Genomic DNA, 14,017 nt, shown 5'->3' with positions numbered 1-14,017 from the left:
ATAACCACTCTGTTCATATTCCCCACCTCTATACTCCACTAGGAAGTAAAGAACGGTCATCAATGGCAGAGAGCGTGTGAACTGAATCACTTCTCTGTGCCCGCTTCACGCTCAGTGGGAAATATCGCATCTCTTCATCGTGGATAGCGAGACCAATCACTTTAGAAACACATTTCTCAAGTCAGAAACTATAGAAATGATCCCTGAAAGTATAGTCTTAATTATGAGGAGGGTGAAAAAAGAGAGTGATTCACAGGACAATCATTCTCACTCATGGTCCTTGAACGTTACACATAACCAAAACGACCACCTGATGTGTAGTAAACACAGTTTACCTTTAATAAAACCACAATACAGCTTTAAATTAAACATTCAATAAAGCTGTTGCTTCACTGTTACAGTTAAATGCCATGACACCCACAATGCTTTGCAAATTCAGTCACAGTACGAGTCAAAAATCTTTACAAGTGACCTGGATGTTTGCTCCACCTACACAATATGTCTTCATTGTGCAAGGTTTAAAAACGAAAATAGAATTATAATAGGGTTGTTTCCACTTTGCATTTAAGTGTAATTATTATTAACTATTTGAAATTAATACAGGTTCAAAATAATCCAAAGCACACATGGACACAAGGCCAAAATCACCCAATGAGAGTCTATGTCTCTTGTTTGCACTTTATCTATGCTGTAAGGAATATATTACTTTAAGATATTATTTAAACCCCTTTTAATCAAATGTTTATACATCTATTAGCACAGTCAGCTGCTTATATTGAATTATTATGATATTTACAACCACTGATAACCACTCTGTTCATATTCCCCACCTCTATACTCCACTAGGAAGTAAAGAACGGTCATCAATGGCAGAGAGCGTGTGAACTGAATCACTTCTCTGTGCCCGCTTCACGCTCAGTGGGAAATATCGCATCTCTTCATCGTGGATAGCGAGACCAATCACTTTAGAAACACATTTCTCAAGTCAGAAACTATAGAAATGATCCCTGAAAGTATAGTCTTAATGGAGAAGAGGGTGAAAAAAGAGAGTGATTCACAGGACAATCATTCTCACTCATGGTCCTTGAACGTTACACATGACCAAAATGACCGGCTAACGAGTAGTAAACACAGTTTAACTATAACAAAACCACAACAATACAACTTTAATCAAACTGTCAATAAAGCTGTAGCTTTACTGATTATGTTTAATGCCATTAAAACCTCAAAATGCTTTGAGAATTGAGTCACAGACGACTATTCATTTTCTATATTTGTTGAGATATTTAAAATGGATTCCAATAGGTTTGCTCTTATTGTCTTTTCTCAAATATATTTACATCCACTGGCATAGTAACTTCATGAAGTTTAATTGGATCATATATTTAAAGCTCTGGTAACCACTGTTGATTTTCCCCAACTCATTAATTCTCAAGAAAGTGAAACACCATCATCAGTGACAGAATGAATATACAGAAAATCCCCCAATAGGAAATGTCACATCAATTCATCCCTGATGAGAAAAGCAAACATCTTTCTTAACATAATAAACATAGAAATGCTCTCTGACATTATATGATTAGTTTGATTGAAAGTGAGAACTAAATCTAATTAACCAGACAATCATTATCCCTCAATGTTCCTCCATGCCATCAACAAGCTCCTCCCCCTCTTTCATCTCGTCCAATCATGTGTGTTTATGTAAATGACACAGAACAGCACAGCCAATCACTGCATGACTCTGACATCACACATGTGATACAGATAAATAACAAGCAGTACTTGATATATAACAGATGTACAGTAGACATTAGGGGTTATATAAGGACCACTATCTCCAATTACTATTTACATCCTCTGATAACCACTCTGTTCATATTCCCCACCTCTATACTCCACTAGGAAGTAAAGAACGGTCATCAATGGCAGAGAGCGTGTGAACTGAATCACTTCTCTGTGCCCGCTTCACGCTCAGTGGGAAATATCGCATCTCTTCATCGTGGATAGCGAGACCAATCACTTTAGAAACACATTTCTCAAGTCAGAAACTATAGAAATGATCCCTGAAAGTATAGTCTTAATTGTGAAGAGGGTGAAAAAAGAGAGTGATTCACAGGACAACCATTCTCACTCATGGTCCTTGAACGTTACACATGACCAAAACTACCACCTGATGGGTATAAACACAGTTTACCTTTAATAAAACCACAATACAGCTTTAAATTAAACATTCAATAAAGCTGTTGCTTCACTGTTACAGTTAAATGCCATGACACCCACAATGCTTTGCGAATTTAGTCACACACAACCATTTATTTTCTTCTTTTGTTTCATATTTACTAACTGTACGAGTCAGAATCTGTACAAGTGAGCTGGATGTTTGCTCCACCTACACATTATGTCTTCATTGTGCAAGGTTTAAAAACGAAAATAGAATTATAATAGGGTTGTTTCCACTTTGCATTAAAGTGTAATTATTATTAACTATTTGAAATTAATACAGGTTCAAAATAATCCAAAGCACACATGGACACAAGGCCAAAATCACCCAATGAGAGTCTATGTCTCTTGTTTGCACTTTATCTATTCTGTAAATCCTGTAAGGAATATATTACTTTAAGATATTAAGAAGTGATTCAGTTCACACGCTCTCTGCCATTGATGACCGTTCTTTGCTTCCTAGTGGAGTATAGAGGTGGGGAATATGAACAGAGTGGTTATCAGAGGATGTGAATATTACATTACATTACATTACATTACAGTCATTTAGCAGACGCTTTTATCCAAAGCGACTTACAATCAGTAGTATATTCCATATCATTCACCCATTCACACACTGATGACAGGCTACCATGCAAGGTGCCACCTTATGAATATCATAATGATTAAAGTCTTAATGAGTGAATGTATCAATCAATTTAATTATTTAATAGAAATAAGTATGGGGAATTAATATCTTCCTGTCATTGGATGAATTTGGCTATTTGTGCTTTTGATAATTTTGAACCTGTATTAAATTCCAATAATTAATATTGATTACACTTTAAGGTGAACTGAAAACAACCCTATTAGAACTATATGTTGGTTTTTAAACCTTGCACATCAAAGAAATATTAGTAATAATGTGTCAGTGGAGCTGGGTGAACCACATTTAATCAAATGTTTGTACATCTATTAACACAGTCACCTACATATATTGAATCATTATATTTACATCCTCTGATAACCACTCTGTTCATATTCCCCACCTCTAAACTCCACTAGGAAGTAAAGAACGGTCATCAATGGCAGAGAGCGTGTGAACTGAATCACTTCTCTGTGCCCGCTTCACGCTCAGTGGGAAATATCGCATCTCATCATCGTGGATAGCGAGACCAATCACTTTAGAAACACATTTCTCAAGTCAGAAACTATAGAAATGATCCCTGAAAGTATAGTCTTAACGTTGAAGAGGGTGAAGAAAGAGAGTGATTCACAGGACAACCATTCTCACTCATGGTCACTGCCGTAAACATCCAAAACGACCACCTGATGGGTAGTAAACACAGAATAAACACAACACATCCACGACAATACAACTTTAATATAAATAGTCAATAAAGCTGTAGCTTCACTGTCAAAGTCCAATTCCATAAAACCCACAATGCTTTGCGAGGTTAGTCACACACGTCCGCTCATTTTCTACATTTGTTGACTTATGTAATAACTGTAACAGTCCGCATCTTTACAAGTGACCTGGGTGTTTTGACATTTACACTACTGCAATAACGGGACAACAGCTGCGAAGCTTAAAGTGTTAAAAGTAGCGTTAGTTGAGTTTCTATTTTCACGATATGCGGAGCGGTGCGTCGTTATTAGTGTTCCCCGCAGAAACATGGCGAAGACGTTCAGTTCCGCTTACAACTCAAACGCCAGAAGTTACTTTTATATATATATATTTAAAAAAAAAAGCTGATTATATGCTTTAACTTTAGTATCCATAAGTATCTCAAGTTTAAAAACGATACCAGTTTAGATCATTTTAATGAAGCTCAAGCAAACACACATTTTTATACATGAAATGAAAGAAGCGGAGCGGGATAAAACCACGTGACTCTCCGCTAAATGTCCGACAACGTAAAACATCGTCAGAGCTTCAGATGCCCAAACCTCTGCCTTATGTGTGCAAACATTGTGACAGCAAACTTACCGACAAAAGTGTGCAGCTGTGGAACTGAAGCACAGTCTTTATCTTTTTTTTCCTCCAAAGCCAAATGTAGCGGCAACATGTCCGCCTGCTTCAATTTAAAGTGGTTTCATTGCGCATGCTCAGTGAACACCACGGCACGTCTTCTTAAAATACTTTATTCATGCATAGAGGTCCGCTGAGATGACAAATACATACATTATTGCAAATACATGATGAGAATAATTAACATTGTAAGAAATAACTCTCCATTTCCTTCTTCTTCCTTCATTTCAATATATTCAAATATATTCCACTTTTCACACCAAGACATTCAGAAATGGTATTCAATGGTTCATAATATATTACATTTAAGATGTGGGTGATAAATCACATATAGTATTAACATAATCAATTAACATCTTTTATACTTTTGTTACTGTTAAAAGAAAATATTCATATTCATATTATATCAAATATTGAAATTACAATATTACAAAAACATATCTTCCCTTGTCTTTTCTGTTCTATTCTGTTACATCCCCAGTGCTGTAGTAATATTAGGAGAATATAGCATCCTACTTGTGGCAATAGTGTTTATATACACTCTTAGTGCATTCAAAAGCAACAACTATTTTGGCTAGATGAGACCAATTAGTAAAAAAAAAACAATGATACGAGATGAATAAAAACACTCTACATGCAATTCTACAATTTCAGTGTTCTGTTGTTCTTAATATACTATTTTGCATTCCTGTTCTTTATTGCATAAGGATAACGTTATCATTATTTGTTATTTAACTACTGTTGTGCTTTTTCAGTTGTTACAGTTTGTAGTGCAGCAATGCAGTTAAATATTCTTACATAAAAAGGCATATATTATAGTGTTGATAAGTCATTTAAAACGTGATTCATTAGGCAAAAATATAATTTGGTTGATATAACTTTAAAAATTCAATACTTGCTTAGTTATATCTATATAATATTGTTATAAGGTGGATACCTTGCGTTTTTACGCTGTTTAAAGCTCATTTCAACTTTTTATACATATATATATATATATATATATATATACATATATATATATATATATATATATATATATATATATATATATATATATATATATATATATATATATATATATATATGTATATATATATATATATATATATATATATATATATATATATATATATATATATATATATATATTTATGTTTTTAAGTGAAATACTGAAAATACCACAAATAATAGTTAGTTGCAGTTCTGCTGATGGTTGTGGAGGTGCCATGCTTGGAGAGTGAAGTCATATTCTAATCTCACTCTGTTTGTAGTTATACGCTGTATATCACACTTGGCATCGATTAATACAAGGAGTGATGTTGATGTTATTATCATACAGAGCATTAGTCTGCTGTGTGTGTGCATGCTGCTAGTTATTTTCTGCTTAGGGGGACCAATGGGGATCTGCCCTTGAAAACACAATGGCGCTAACTCAGGTTACAGACTATAAAGAGATCAATATGATTCATTCCATCATCAGATTTCTTCCTTTATATTATTTTCTGCCCTATTTCTGTCTCCTCCACTACGACTTCTCCTTGAACCTCCTCCAGAGCTGGTGAACTTGTCGTTTGGCCCCAGAGCGAACACAGCCGGAGAAGGAGGTGTGGTGTCGGGCCTTCACCTGGTAAACACAGAGCAGAGGGAGGCACAGTTATGCAGGGAGTCAGAAGTCAATGCTTTTAACTGTTATACTGTTATATTCCAGTCACAACAAAATGTCTCATCATGTTTTTTTGGATGAAAGTGAGGGGAAATTATTTAATACGTCTAAAAATATTCCTCATTTTGAGCTGTCCACACATTCAGGAATCTCCAAAATGAAGTAATAGAGGAACCAACTGTTGCAACTCTGTATACCTACTGGCACACTGTGTAGTGACCGTAAACAAATTGCCAGTTCATGGGAAGTACAAGTATGGCTATTGTGACTGGAAAGTGTAATGAATAAATCTAAACATGGATGTATTTCTTAAGGACGTGTATATTATTAAAGAGAGACTAAGCTAGCTAGCAAAGTGAAAAAGTCAATTAGTATTTAACAGGTAATATTACTGTAATGCAGTGGTTGTCACCTGATCTAGTTAAAATATACCCATGCTGTTAACACATAACAGTAGGACAAGTCAAAGAGATAAAGGTGAGGAGTATGATTCTGGTTCACGTCCCAATAAAGGAGTAACACGTTTTCTAAAAAAAATTACATAAACTCCAGATATAAATAACACTGATGTCGTTGGTGTTATACTTATCTGCTTGCCAGCTCCTTCTTCAGACAGGATTTAAAAGAGACGGCGCGCTCCATAGATTTATAGCCCTAAGAGGTCAGAGGTTAGATATCATGGCAGAGAGAAAGACGCAAGGAGGAAGAAGGGAAAACACAGGGAGAAGAGGTAGGGAAGATGTAGGAAAGACAAAAGATGGTGTGTTGTAACACAGTAGAGGTTTTAACGATGGCAGAGCAGGTGAGTGTGTCCAAAGAGAGGAGATTGAGGATGAATGTAAAGCAAAGAGAGAGGGAGAGAAAGAGAGAACACTGTTAATAAGCCGAGACTGTGAGGCCATAAAGCATCCAAAGGAGCCAATGAGGTCATAAACAGAACAACTTACATGCTTAATGTTGTTGTGCCATGTTAGTGGTGTTTGTGGCATATCAGGCAAACTGTTAACTTGTAACAACCTGACACCTCATGAGCGTGGCTCACTTCTGTTGTAAATAATGCTCGGGACTGTAGTATCACCAAACACCACTAGAGGGCAGTATCCATCCTTGGGAAACAGCACTATGAAGTAGGTGATTTCCAGTTTTTTTATCACTTCAAGCAATTCACTGATGTTGTTACCATATTCTTCCTAAAAGCTGTCAGCCTACATGGCTGGAATTTAACTCCTTGAAAAAAAACCTTTGTCAATATTAAGATGCCTTTGCATACCTGACTTGAGGTCATTTATCAGCTTATGTTTCTATTCATTGTAGTCTTTGTCCAGTGCACATGAGTCCTTTTTCTTGTGACTCCATTTTGGCCACATTATTCATGTCCTGTAATTGCTTGAGTTTGCTTGCGATGACAGAAGGGCGATAAAAGCCTTTGTTGTTTTACAATCCCTATGAATATTGTAATTCTTACAATGAATGGAAACAACCTTTTAAACAGCAGGCGGTCTAGCTGTTAGAGCGACTATTCTTCAACTGGCACACCTGGGTTCGAGCCCCTTCATTGCGTGTTAAACAGTATTGTGACCTTTCACATGGATGACCAGGACATGTTTTTTGTTCATGCTTCACAAAAGAATAATCCTTAACGATGAATTTAACCACAACGTGAGAGGTGATATTATTGGATCATCTTTATCAGAATAAAAACTTCTGCAGCAGAAATTGACAACTAAGGAGAGAGAGGTTCATTTCTCCAATCAATCAATGCAATCTCACTCTTCGTCATGTTCTCCTTGCTGTGATTCTGTCTCCTGTTAGTCTTTTTCAAGTTCTGTTATATGGATCACAGATGGTTAATGGTATATAGCGCCTTTCTAGTCTTCCGACCCCTCAAACACTACACTTACAACATTTACCCCATTCGCAAACAAGATACCACTTGCTTATCGTCATGTAAACTAATGCTTATCCACAATCTTCAGGAGCAATTTGAGGTTCAGTTTCTAGCTGATATTCTGCTTGGTGGATGACACGCTCTATCTCCTGAGCCACGGCTGTCTATTTTTTGTTTTAAGGCAAACAATTTAAAGCCTAAGGGCGCTTTTTCTCAACTGGCAACAATCCCTCTGTTTCTTTCACACACAGTTCCTCACCCTTCCTCCCCTGTGCAGCCGGTCCTTCATTATGCCGATGAACTCCTTGTAGGAGAGCTGGTCATCGTGATCCACATCAAAGATCTTGAAGATGGTGTTAACAAGGTGACGCGTCAGCTTCAGCCCCGTGGCCACATACACCGCTCTTGCAAACTCATCTGGTAGGAGAGAGGGTAAAAAAGTGTTTGGTTCATTTTGGCCACACCAGCTGTGTGTGTAAGCTCAGACCCTCGGTGCCTGTAACCCCTGTGGCCCTGATCTCTTCCTACCTTGTCCAATGGAGCGAGAAGCAAAATTGTACATCTGCATGGCAATGGCAAAGTCCTCGAGGTTGTTGAGAAACTGGAAGAATGATCTAAACTCATCGAAGGTGATTCCCTGAAATAGCAGAAAAAAACACATGTGAACGGCCCACAAAGTTACTTTAGTGAGAAGTATTGATGAAGATGTCGCTCGCTGGAGAAAAAGATGCTTAAAAATGAATGTAATGAGCGTTTGAGCACAGTGCCTTCCAAAGGGACGTTGACAGACGTGCATACAGCATTCAAGGCACATCCATTCTGTTGTCTGAAATATTAACTAACCAAAAAAAAAACAAAAAACAGCTGACCATAACTCATACTACCAATCAATAACTGAGAGATTCCATGAAATAGGCCTATTAATGACATAAAAGGTCATTAATGACAGGATTGTATGTGCATGATATGGGAAATTTCAATCCTTCTTGCAGCGTTTCATAACCCGGTTGCATACATTAATAGTGCTGAAGCCATTCAAATAGTAGCCGTAACCGCCCCCATGCTCTCTGCTGTGAATCAAGATCCAACTTATAACGGCTAGTTTTGTGACAAACAGTATACATATTAAAAAAGTCAATAAATTCCAAAAAATAAGGAAATGCAGTCTTTGCAATTTTACATGAAGAGATGCAGATTTAAAATACACAGATACATAGACAAAATAACTAGTTAGCCGTGTACAAAGATTTCCCTAAATAGCAGGATAGACTGACAGATTGTAACTGCAGGTTGCGTAGTATACGAAGCCGAGACCAACCTCCTGCTTCTTCCACAGCATGAAAAGGAAAGAAGGAAGGGACAGAAATAGAGGTGGGTTGCATAAGGACTACATGCCAATGTGTAAAAAGATAGATAGATAGATAGATAGATAGATAGATAGATAGATAGATAGATAGATAGATAGATAGATAGATAGATAGATAGATAGATAGATAGATAGATAGATAGATAGATAGATAGATAGATAGATAGATAGATAGACATTCACATGTAACTGAAAGTGCAGTCAAGTGTGTGTGTGTGTTTGTGTGAGTGTGTGTGTGTGTATTTGTGTGGTCGAATGAGGCAGCGAAGCGCTGAAGTGTGGAGAGCCACAACAGCCTCGGGCATAGACAGTGGTGGGAAATTACGGAGGCTCTACATGGCTGGAGGGAGGGAGCGCCCATAAAGCAGGGAGAAGAAATAAAACAGGTGAAGGATCAGGAAAGGTATCTGGTGTTATCTAAAGAAGAAAATGAGGACCCAACATCCTGGTCGAAACACACTCCACAGAAGGCCCTTCTTTTTTTCTTCTTTTTTTTAACTGTAAACTGATTATGACTTTGACATTCTTATGGGAGCCACTGATTCCAGAAAGGCAGTACAGGTGAGACGGATGGTCTTCAATCGTTATCATAAACACTTTAAAACTTACAGCATACGTTATCGTGTTAATGTATCTTTATCCAGCATTATCCAAACAGTAATGACTTTACATTATGCAGATACATCAACACAAAAATAGAAAATATTAACTCAAATTAAGATTTTGTGTATTTTCAATCTTTTGCACAACTGTTGATTTCCTGTGTTCATCTCCCTTTTAAGAACAGTGTACAAGTTTATAAACCGTACCTTTTCATCAGGTATACAGTGGCGGACATTCTCCAGGTAGGCGCTGATGTTTTCAACATTGGTGAAGCGGAGCAGGATTTTGGCAAAGTCTTCTTCACTGATGGTGGTCATCCCTTTAGAGTAGGTCAGAAACTCAATTTCTAACACCTCTGTTTGAAGGTTATCCATAAACCTGAAAAACAACAAGGAAGGGGAAGGAGTAGAAATAGATTTTACTCAAAGTTTTATCAAAAGAAACATGTTACTATGTTGTGATTTGATTGATATTGTTGACAGCATTGGCATGTATTTTATGTTGTCCACTGAATATGTTTTAGTACCTGTAGAAGTCATCAAATGTAAGCTCCGCCTTCCCTTTCTTCCCAAAGAAATGGACCAAAAGGGTGGTGTCAATCGTGATGCTCTCATCTGCTCGCTATGAATCATTAGAGAAGGAAGAGCAGGAGAGAGGATCAATGAGTGACTAATCAATAAACACCAAGTCTTGAGATTGGAGGAGAAGCAGTGGGCGGGACGAGTCATCATCAATTCAACATGGCAACCGTGGTGCTGCAGAACGTGCGCCAGAGGAGCAACAACAAACTGTCAATCAAACGAATCAGCTAAGACAAACAGTCTGCGGCCATTATGACATCAAACATACCAGTCTAGGCAGCAACACTCTGTAATTTTAACCTCCTAAATGGGATGAGTTTAAATTTGATAAATCACAAGCGGGTTTAGCTCATTTAACATGGTGGAAACGTGTCACCATCAAAGTTTTCACTACGATAAAGTGTAGAAATGAGCAAGTAAAATGGGGAAATGAGGTAAAATGGACAGAAAGGTGTCTGTCCATTTCAATTCAGTCATGATAGTCCTTATCATTGATCTTTGAAAGCAAAGTATGGAAATAAAAATGAGAGGTATGCAGTTATTTTTTCCATGCTGCCTAGACTGTGGAGGAGTTTTGGTGTAGCAGCATGAAACACAGACCACGTCTGGTCTGGTGAAGACACATGACGCACTAAGGTAGCAGAACACAAAAAGGTAGAGGGACACAACGAAAAACAGAGTGATGTAAATGTTCAGAGAGAAACAGAGAGGAGGCCAAGAACACATGTGGAAGAACAACTACGGGCGAGACAGACAAACACATAACACTTAAATGCCAAACATATACAGACACAATAAAGCCACCACATCACATGCACTTCTTCTCGAATGCCACATCGACACAACCTCAAATCACAAACAACACCAGCACGCCCCGAAACCCACATAAGCACAAATGCAGAGAACGTGAGCCGATTCCACCTTTTTCCATCAACGGACGAGAATCATAGTGTCACATTTGCAAATTTGCATTTTTTTACCTCCCTTTTTATATATTTACTCTGTTTAAATATTCTTCAATCTTAATCTTCCCTCCACAGTTTGCAAGTGTGTTTACTGAATGATCCTGGTCATTTGAAACACATTCATCAAGTTTCCTAAGTTTTATGAGCCTTTTGGAATCAGTGCCTGAGAACGCATGTTTATGCTAACTGTATCTCAGAAAAAGGTGACGGTGCTTTTGAGCAGTTCCAGAAAAGACTCAGCCAGCGTCAGTGCAGAAAGAGAGGACGTTAAACACCCATCTTGTTTTCTCTCTCACTGCCATGCCCCACCCAGCCAAACCCCCCTGTCCAATCCACTGCCATGCTGAGATTTATGCAGACGTAAGATTGGCTGGCATCAGTATAATCATCATCATCACTGCCACGATGCCATTTGTGGTTCTACCTCAAGAGTAAAATCCTAAAATCCGATGTGGGATGAGAGGAAAATGTCAAACAAGATGACAGTTTTACAAAAAGGCAAACCGCACAGATTCACATCTTTCACAGATGTTGTAGTCGTTGGTTGTGACAAAAATGTGTGTTCATTCTTTCAAAAATTAGCAAATAACTAAAACTGTGGTGCAGGGATAATGATGCAGAGAAAACATACGTTCCAAAGACAAGTTTCGAGGAAATCTGGTATCAAAAGTTACTGGCTGTGTTAAGCTGCCAAAATCTCCATTAGTTTCTATAATGTAAAGCATTTGAAAGATTAGTGATTGCTTCCTATTATACCTGTTACCGCTCATCAAAGGTGACATATCTCTATGGCTTGTGAGGACTACATGCTAAAAGTGATGTTTAATAAAAACAATCTAAGGGGCAAAAACATTTTTTCTTCTTCTTTCTTAACTTGTTCATCATAATTTTTGCCAGGTACAGAACCATTGAAACAGATGATAAGTAAACTGACAACCTCACTGACAAAAGCCCATTATGTAAACATTTAGAGCAGTTAGCCAGATCACAATATTTGTCTCAGTTTTGGGTACTTCTGGCCACCAAATGACGCTAGTAATTCTCTACATTGAGATGAAATAGATTAAGGGACTAACCAAATTCCAAACAAAAAGCCGCAGAAGATCCCACTGTAATCGATACAGATTGGTAACTCACTGGATAAAAATGTCTTCTGGGAAGCGAGCATTAAAAGTTAACTCTGCTCTTGGACCACAAACATTAGTGTGTAATTCTGATTAGTGTTGCAGTCTGGTCTTTAAATCTTTGATTAGAAGGACTTACTTTAAATAAACACAGACAAACTGAACAGTTACAGACGTATAATTTCAGTGTCTTGGTTTCGGTGACTTATTTGTGGGTCTTTTCATTAAGCCTCTGATTACGGACAAACAGGTCAAAAATACTTTTTTTACTCTTTTATCTCATATCTGACGCATTACTGATGTCTTTATGACGCATGAGCTGTTCATTCATCTAGACAGCATCCAGGTGGTGTTTCTCTGCCTCTCTTCCCCCTCATTCTCTCCATAATCTAAAACAGATTGTTTTGCTCTTTCCATGATCAGAGACAGTTAAACTACTGCCAATAACTTTGTCCATCTTTTGAAAATGGATAAATGTGATAAAGGCATTCTTATCATTTAATAATAACTGTTCAAGTGACTAAGATTGTTAATTAAGTGCAAATCCAGTTGGTCAGGTGATTTAACATTACATGGGTTCATGTAGTAAAAAAATAAAAGGTGCACTTTAGTAGTAGTGCTTGATTTCAGTTGAATTGAGTAAACCAACAAGAGATGTTTTTGATATTTGGATGCCGTGCACCATGGGAAATCTGTAAAATCAATGAAATTAAATATGGAACCATAGGTGGTCATCTCCATCTACATGCTATGAACCAACTGTTCTATTCCCCAAATCACTGCAAAGCTGCATAAACAGATTTTGAAATAAATATAAATATCTGTCTGTTAATCACTATGAGTGAAACATTTCACTTTATGATTTGATCCATTGTAAATATAAAAAATAATTGATTAGTGACCCAAAAAAAAAATCTCAGGCGGGATTTCTTTGTCACTGAACAGAATTTGTGAAATGTTTCTCCCTTTTGCCAAATTTTTGAATTAGTTTTATCATTGGTGAAACAAACGTCAGTCTAACCTGGACAAAGACGTAACGCCAAACTGATCATAACAAGCTTATCATTCCTGGAAGTGTGGCAGCACCGGTGTGAGCTCATCATCCCCATGAAGACGTAATGGTTACCCCACTCACAAGGCACGAGCCAACACCTGGTGTATGCTTGTGTCTCTTTGTCCATCTGTGTGAGTGGAGCTCCAACAGACTTTGATCATGAAGCTGAAGGTAAAAACAGTAATTACTGATGTAAACACTAAACTGTCTTCCTCACCCTCCCTATCTGTGAGTAATATACCTTGGAGGAAGAGCTCATTGTCAGCCTTTAGTAAAGTCAGTCAGACTTTGCAGGGTCAAAACAATGACCTGTTCCTCTTTCTCCCTGCAAACCCCTTTTTATTTTTTATCTCCCACCTTCTCTCTTTCTTTTTCTTTCCTTTTCCTATCACTTATTTTCCTCTTATCCTGCTCTCATTTCCTTTCTCCTCATACCCGACAAACATAAAAGGTAATTCGCTCTTTCCTTCCCACCCTCCTCCACCTCAGCCTGTCAGTCAGTCCCTCCTTCTCCAGACAAAAGCAAAAAGGTATAATGGTGA

At 37.6% G+C, this 14,017-nt stretch overlaps 1 protein-coding gene and 4 non-coding genes across 6 annotated transcripts in view; all 5 read right to left on the bottom strand.

Annotated features, from left to right (window-relative positions):
* Positions 1 to 3: 3 nt before the first annotated feature.
* Positions 4 to 219, bottom strand: LOC129096555 (small nucleolar RNA U3). The gene has a single exon (XR_008531454.1). It is a non-coding gene; the product is annotated as a small nucleolar RNA U3 (small nucleolar RNA).
* A 588-nt stretch (positions 220 to 807) lies between these two features.
* On the bottom strand, positions 808 to 1,023 carry LOC129096554 (small nucleolar RNA U3). Its single transcript, XR_008531453.1, has one exon. It is a non-coding gene; the product is annotated as a small nucleolar RNA U3 (small nucleolar RNA).
* Positions 1,024 to 1,863: 840 nt separating this feature from the next.
* On the bottom strand, positions 1,864 to 2,079 carry LOC129096553 (small nucleolar RNA U3). Its single transcript, XR_008531452.1, has one exon. It is a non-coding gene; the product is annotated as a small nucleolar RNA U3 (small nucleolar RNA).
* Positions 2,080 to 3,225: 1,146 nt separating this feature from the next.
* On the bottom strand, positions 3,226 to 3,441 carry LOC129096560 (small nucleolar RNA U3). Its single transcript, XR_008531459.1, has one exon. It is a non-coding gene; the product is annotated as a small nucleolar RNA U3 (small nucleolar RNA).
* Positions 3,442 to 5,408: 1,967 nt separating this feature from the next.
* The window catches only part of LOC129095993 (calcium uptake protein 3, mitochondrial-like), a 29,368-nt gene continuing 20,759 nt past the window's right edge, over positions 5,409 to 14,017 (bottom strand). For both annotated transcript variants that reach the window (XM_054604623.1, XM_054604624.1), the window contains 6 exons: positions 10,278 to 10,372; positions 9,958 to 10,129; positions 8,311 to 8,419; positions 8,042 to 8,199; positions 6,484 to 6,548; positions 5,409 to 5,858 (listed from right to left, as the gene is read on the bottom strand). In XM_054604623.1, the coding sequence (XP_054460598.1) occupies positions 5,852 to 5,858; positions 6,484 to 6,548; positions 8,042 to 8,199; positions 8,311 to 8,419; positions 9,958 to 10,129; positions 10,278 to 10,372 (606 nt within the window). In that variant the 3' untranslated portion in view covers positions 5,409 to 5,851. The remainder of the gene's footprint in view (positions 5,859 to 6,483; positions 6,549 to 8,041; positions 8,200 to 8,310; positions 8,420 to 9,957; positions 10,130 to 10,277; positions 10,373 to 14,017) is intronic.

This window comes from Anoplopoma fimbria, chromosome 9 (genome assembly GCF_027596085.1).
Source record: "Anoplopoma fimbria isolate UVic2021 breed Golden Eagle Sablefish chromosome 9, Afim_UVic_2022, whole genome shotgun sequence".
NCBI classification, from domain to species: domain Eukaryota; kingdom Metazoa; phylum Chordata; class Actinopteri; order Perciformes; family Anoplopomatidae; genus Anoplopoma; species Anoplopoma fimbria.
This window is presented reverse-complemented; position numbering and strand designations above follow the sequence as displayed.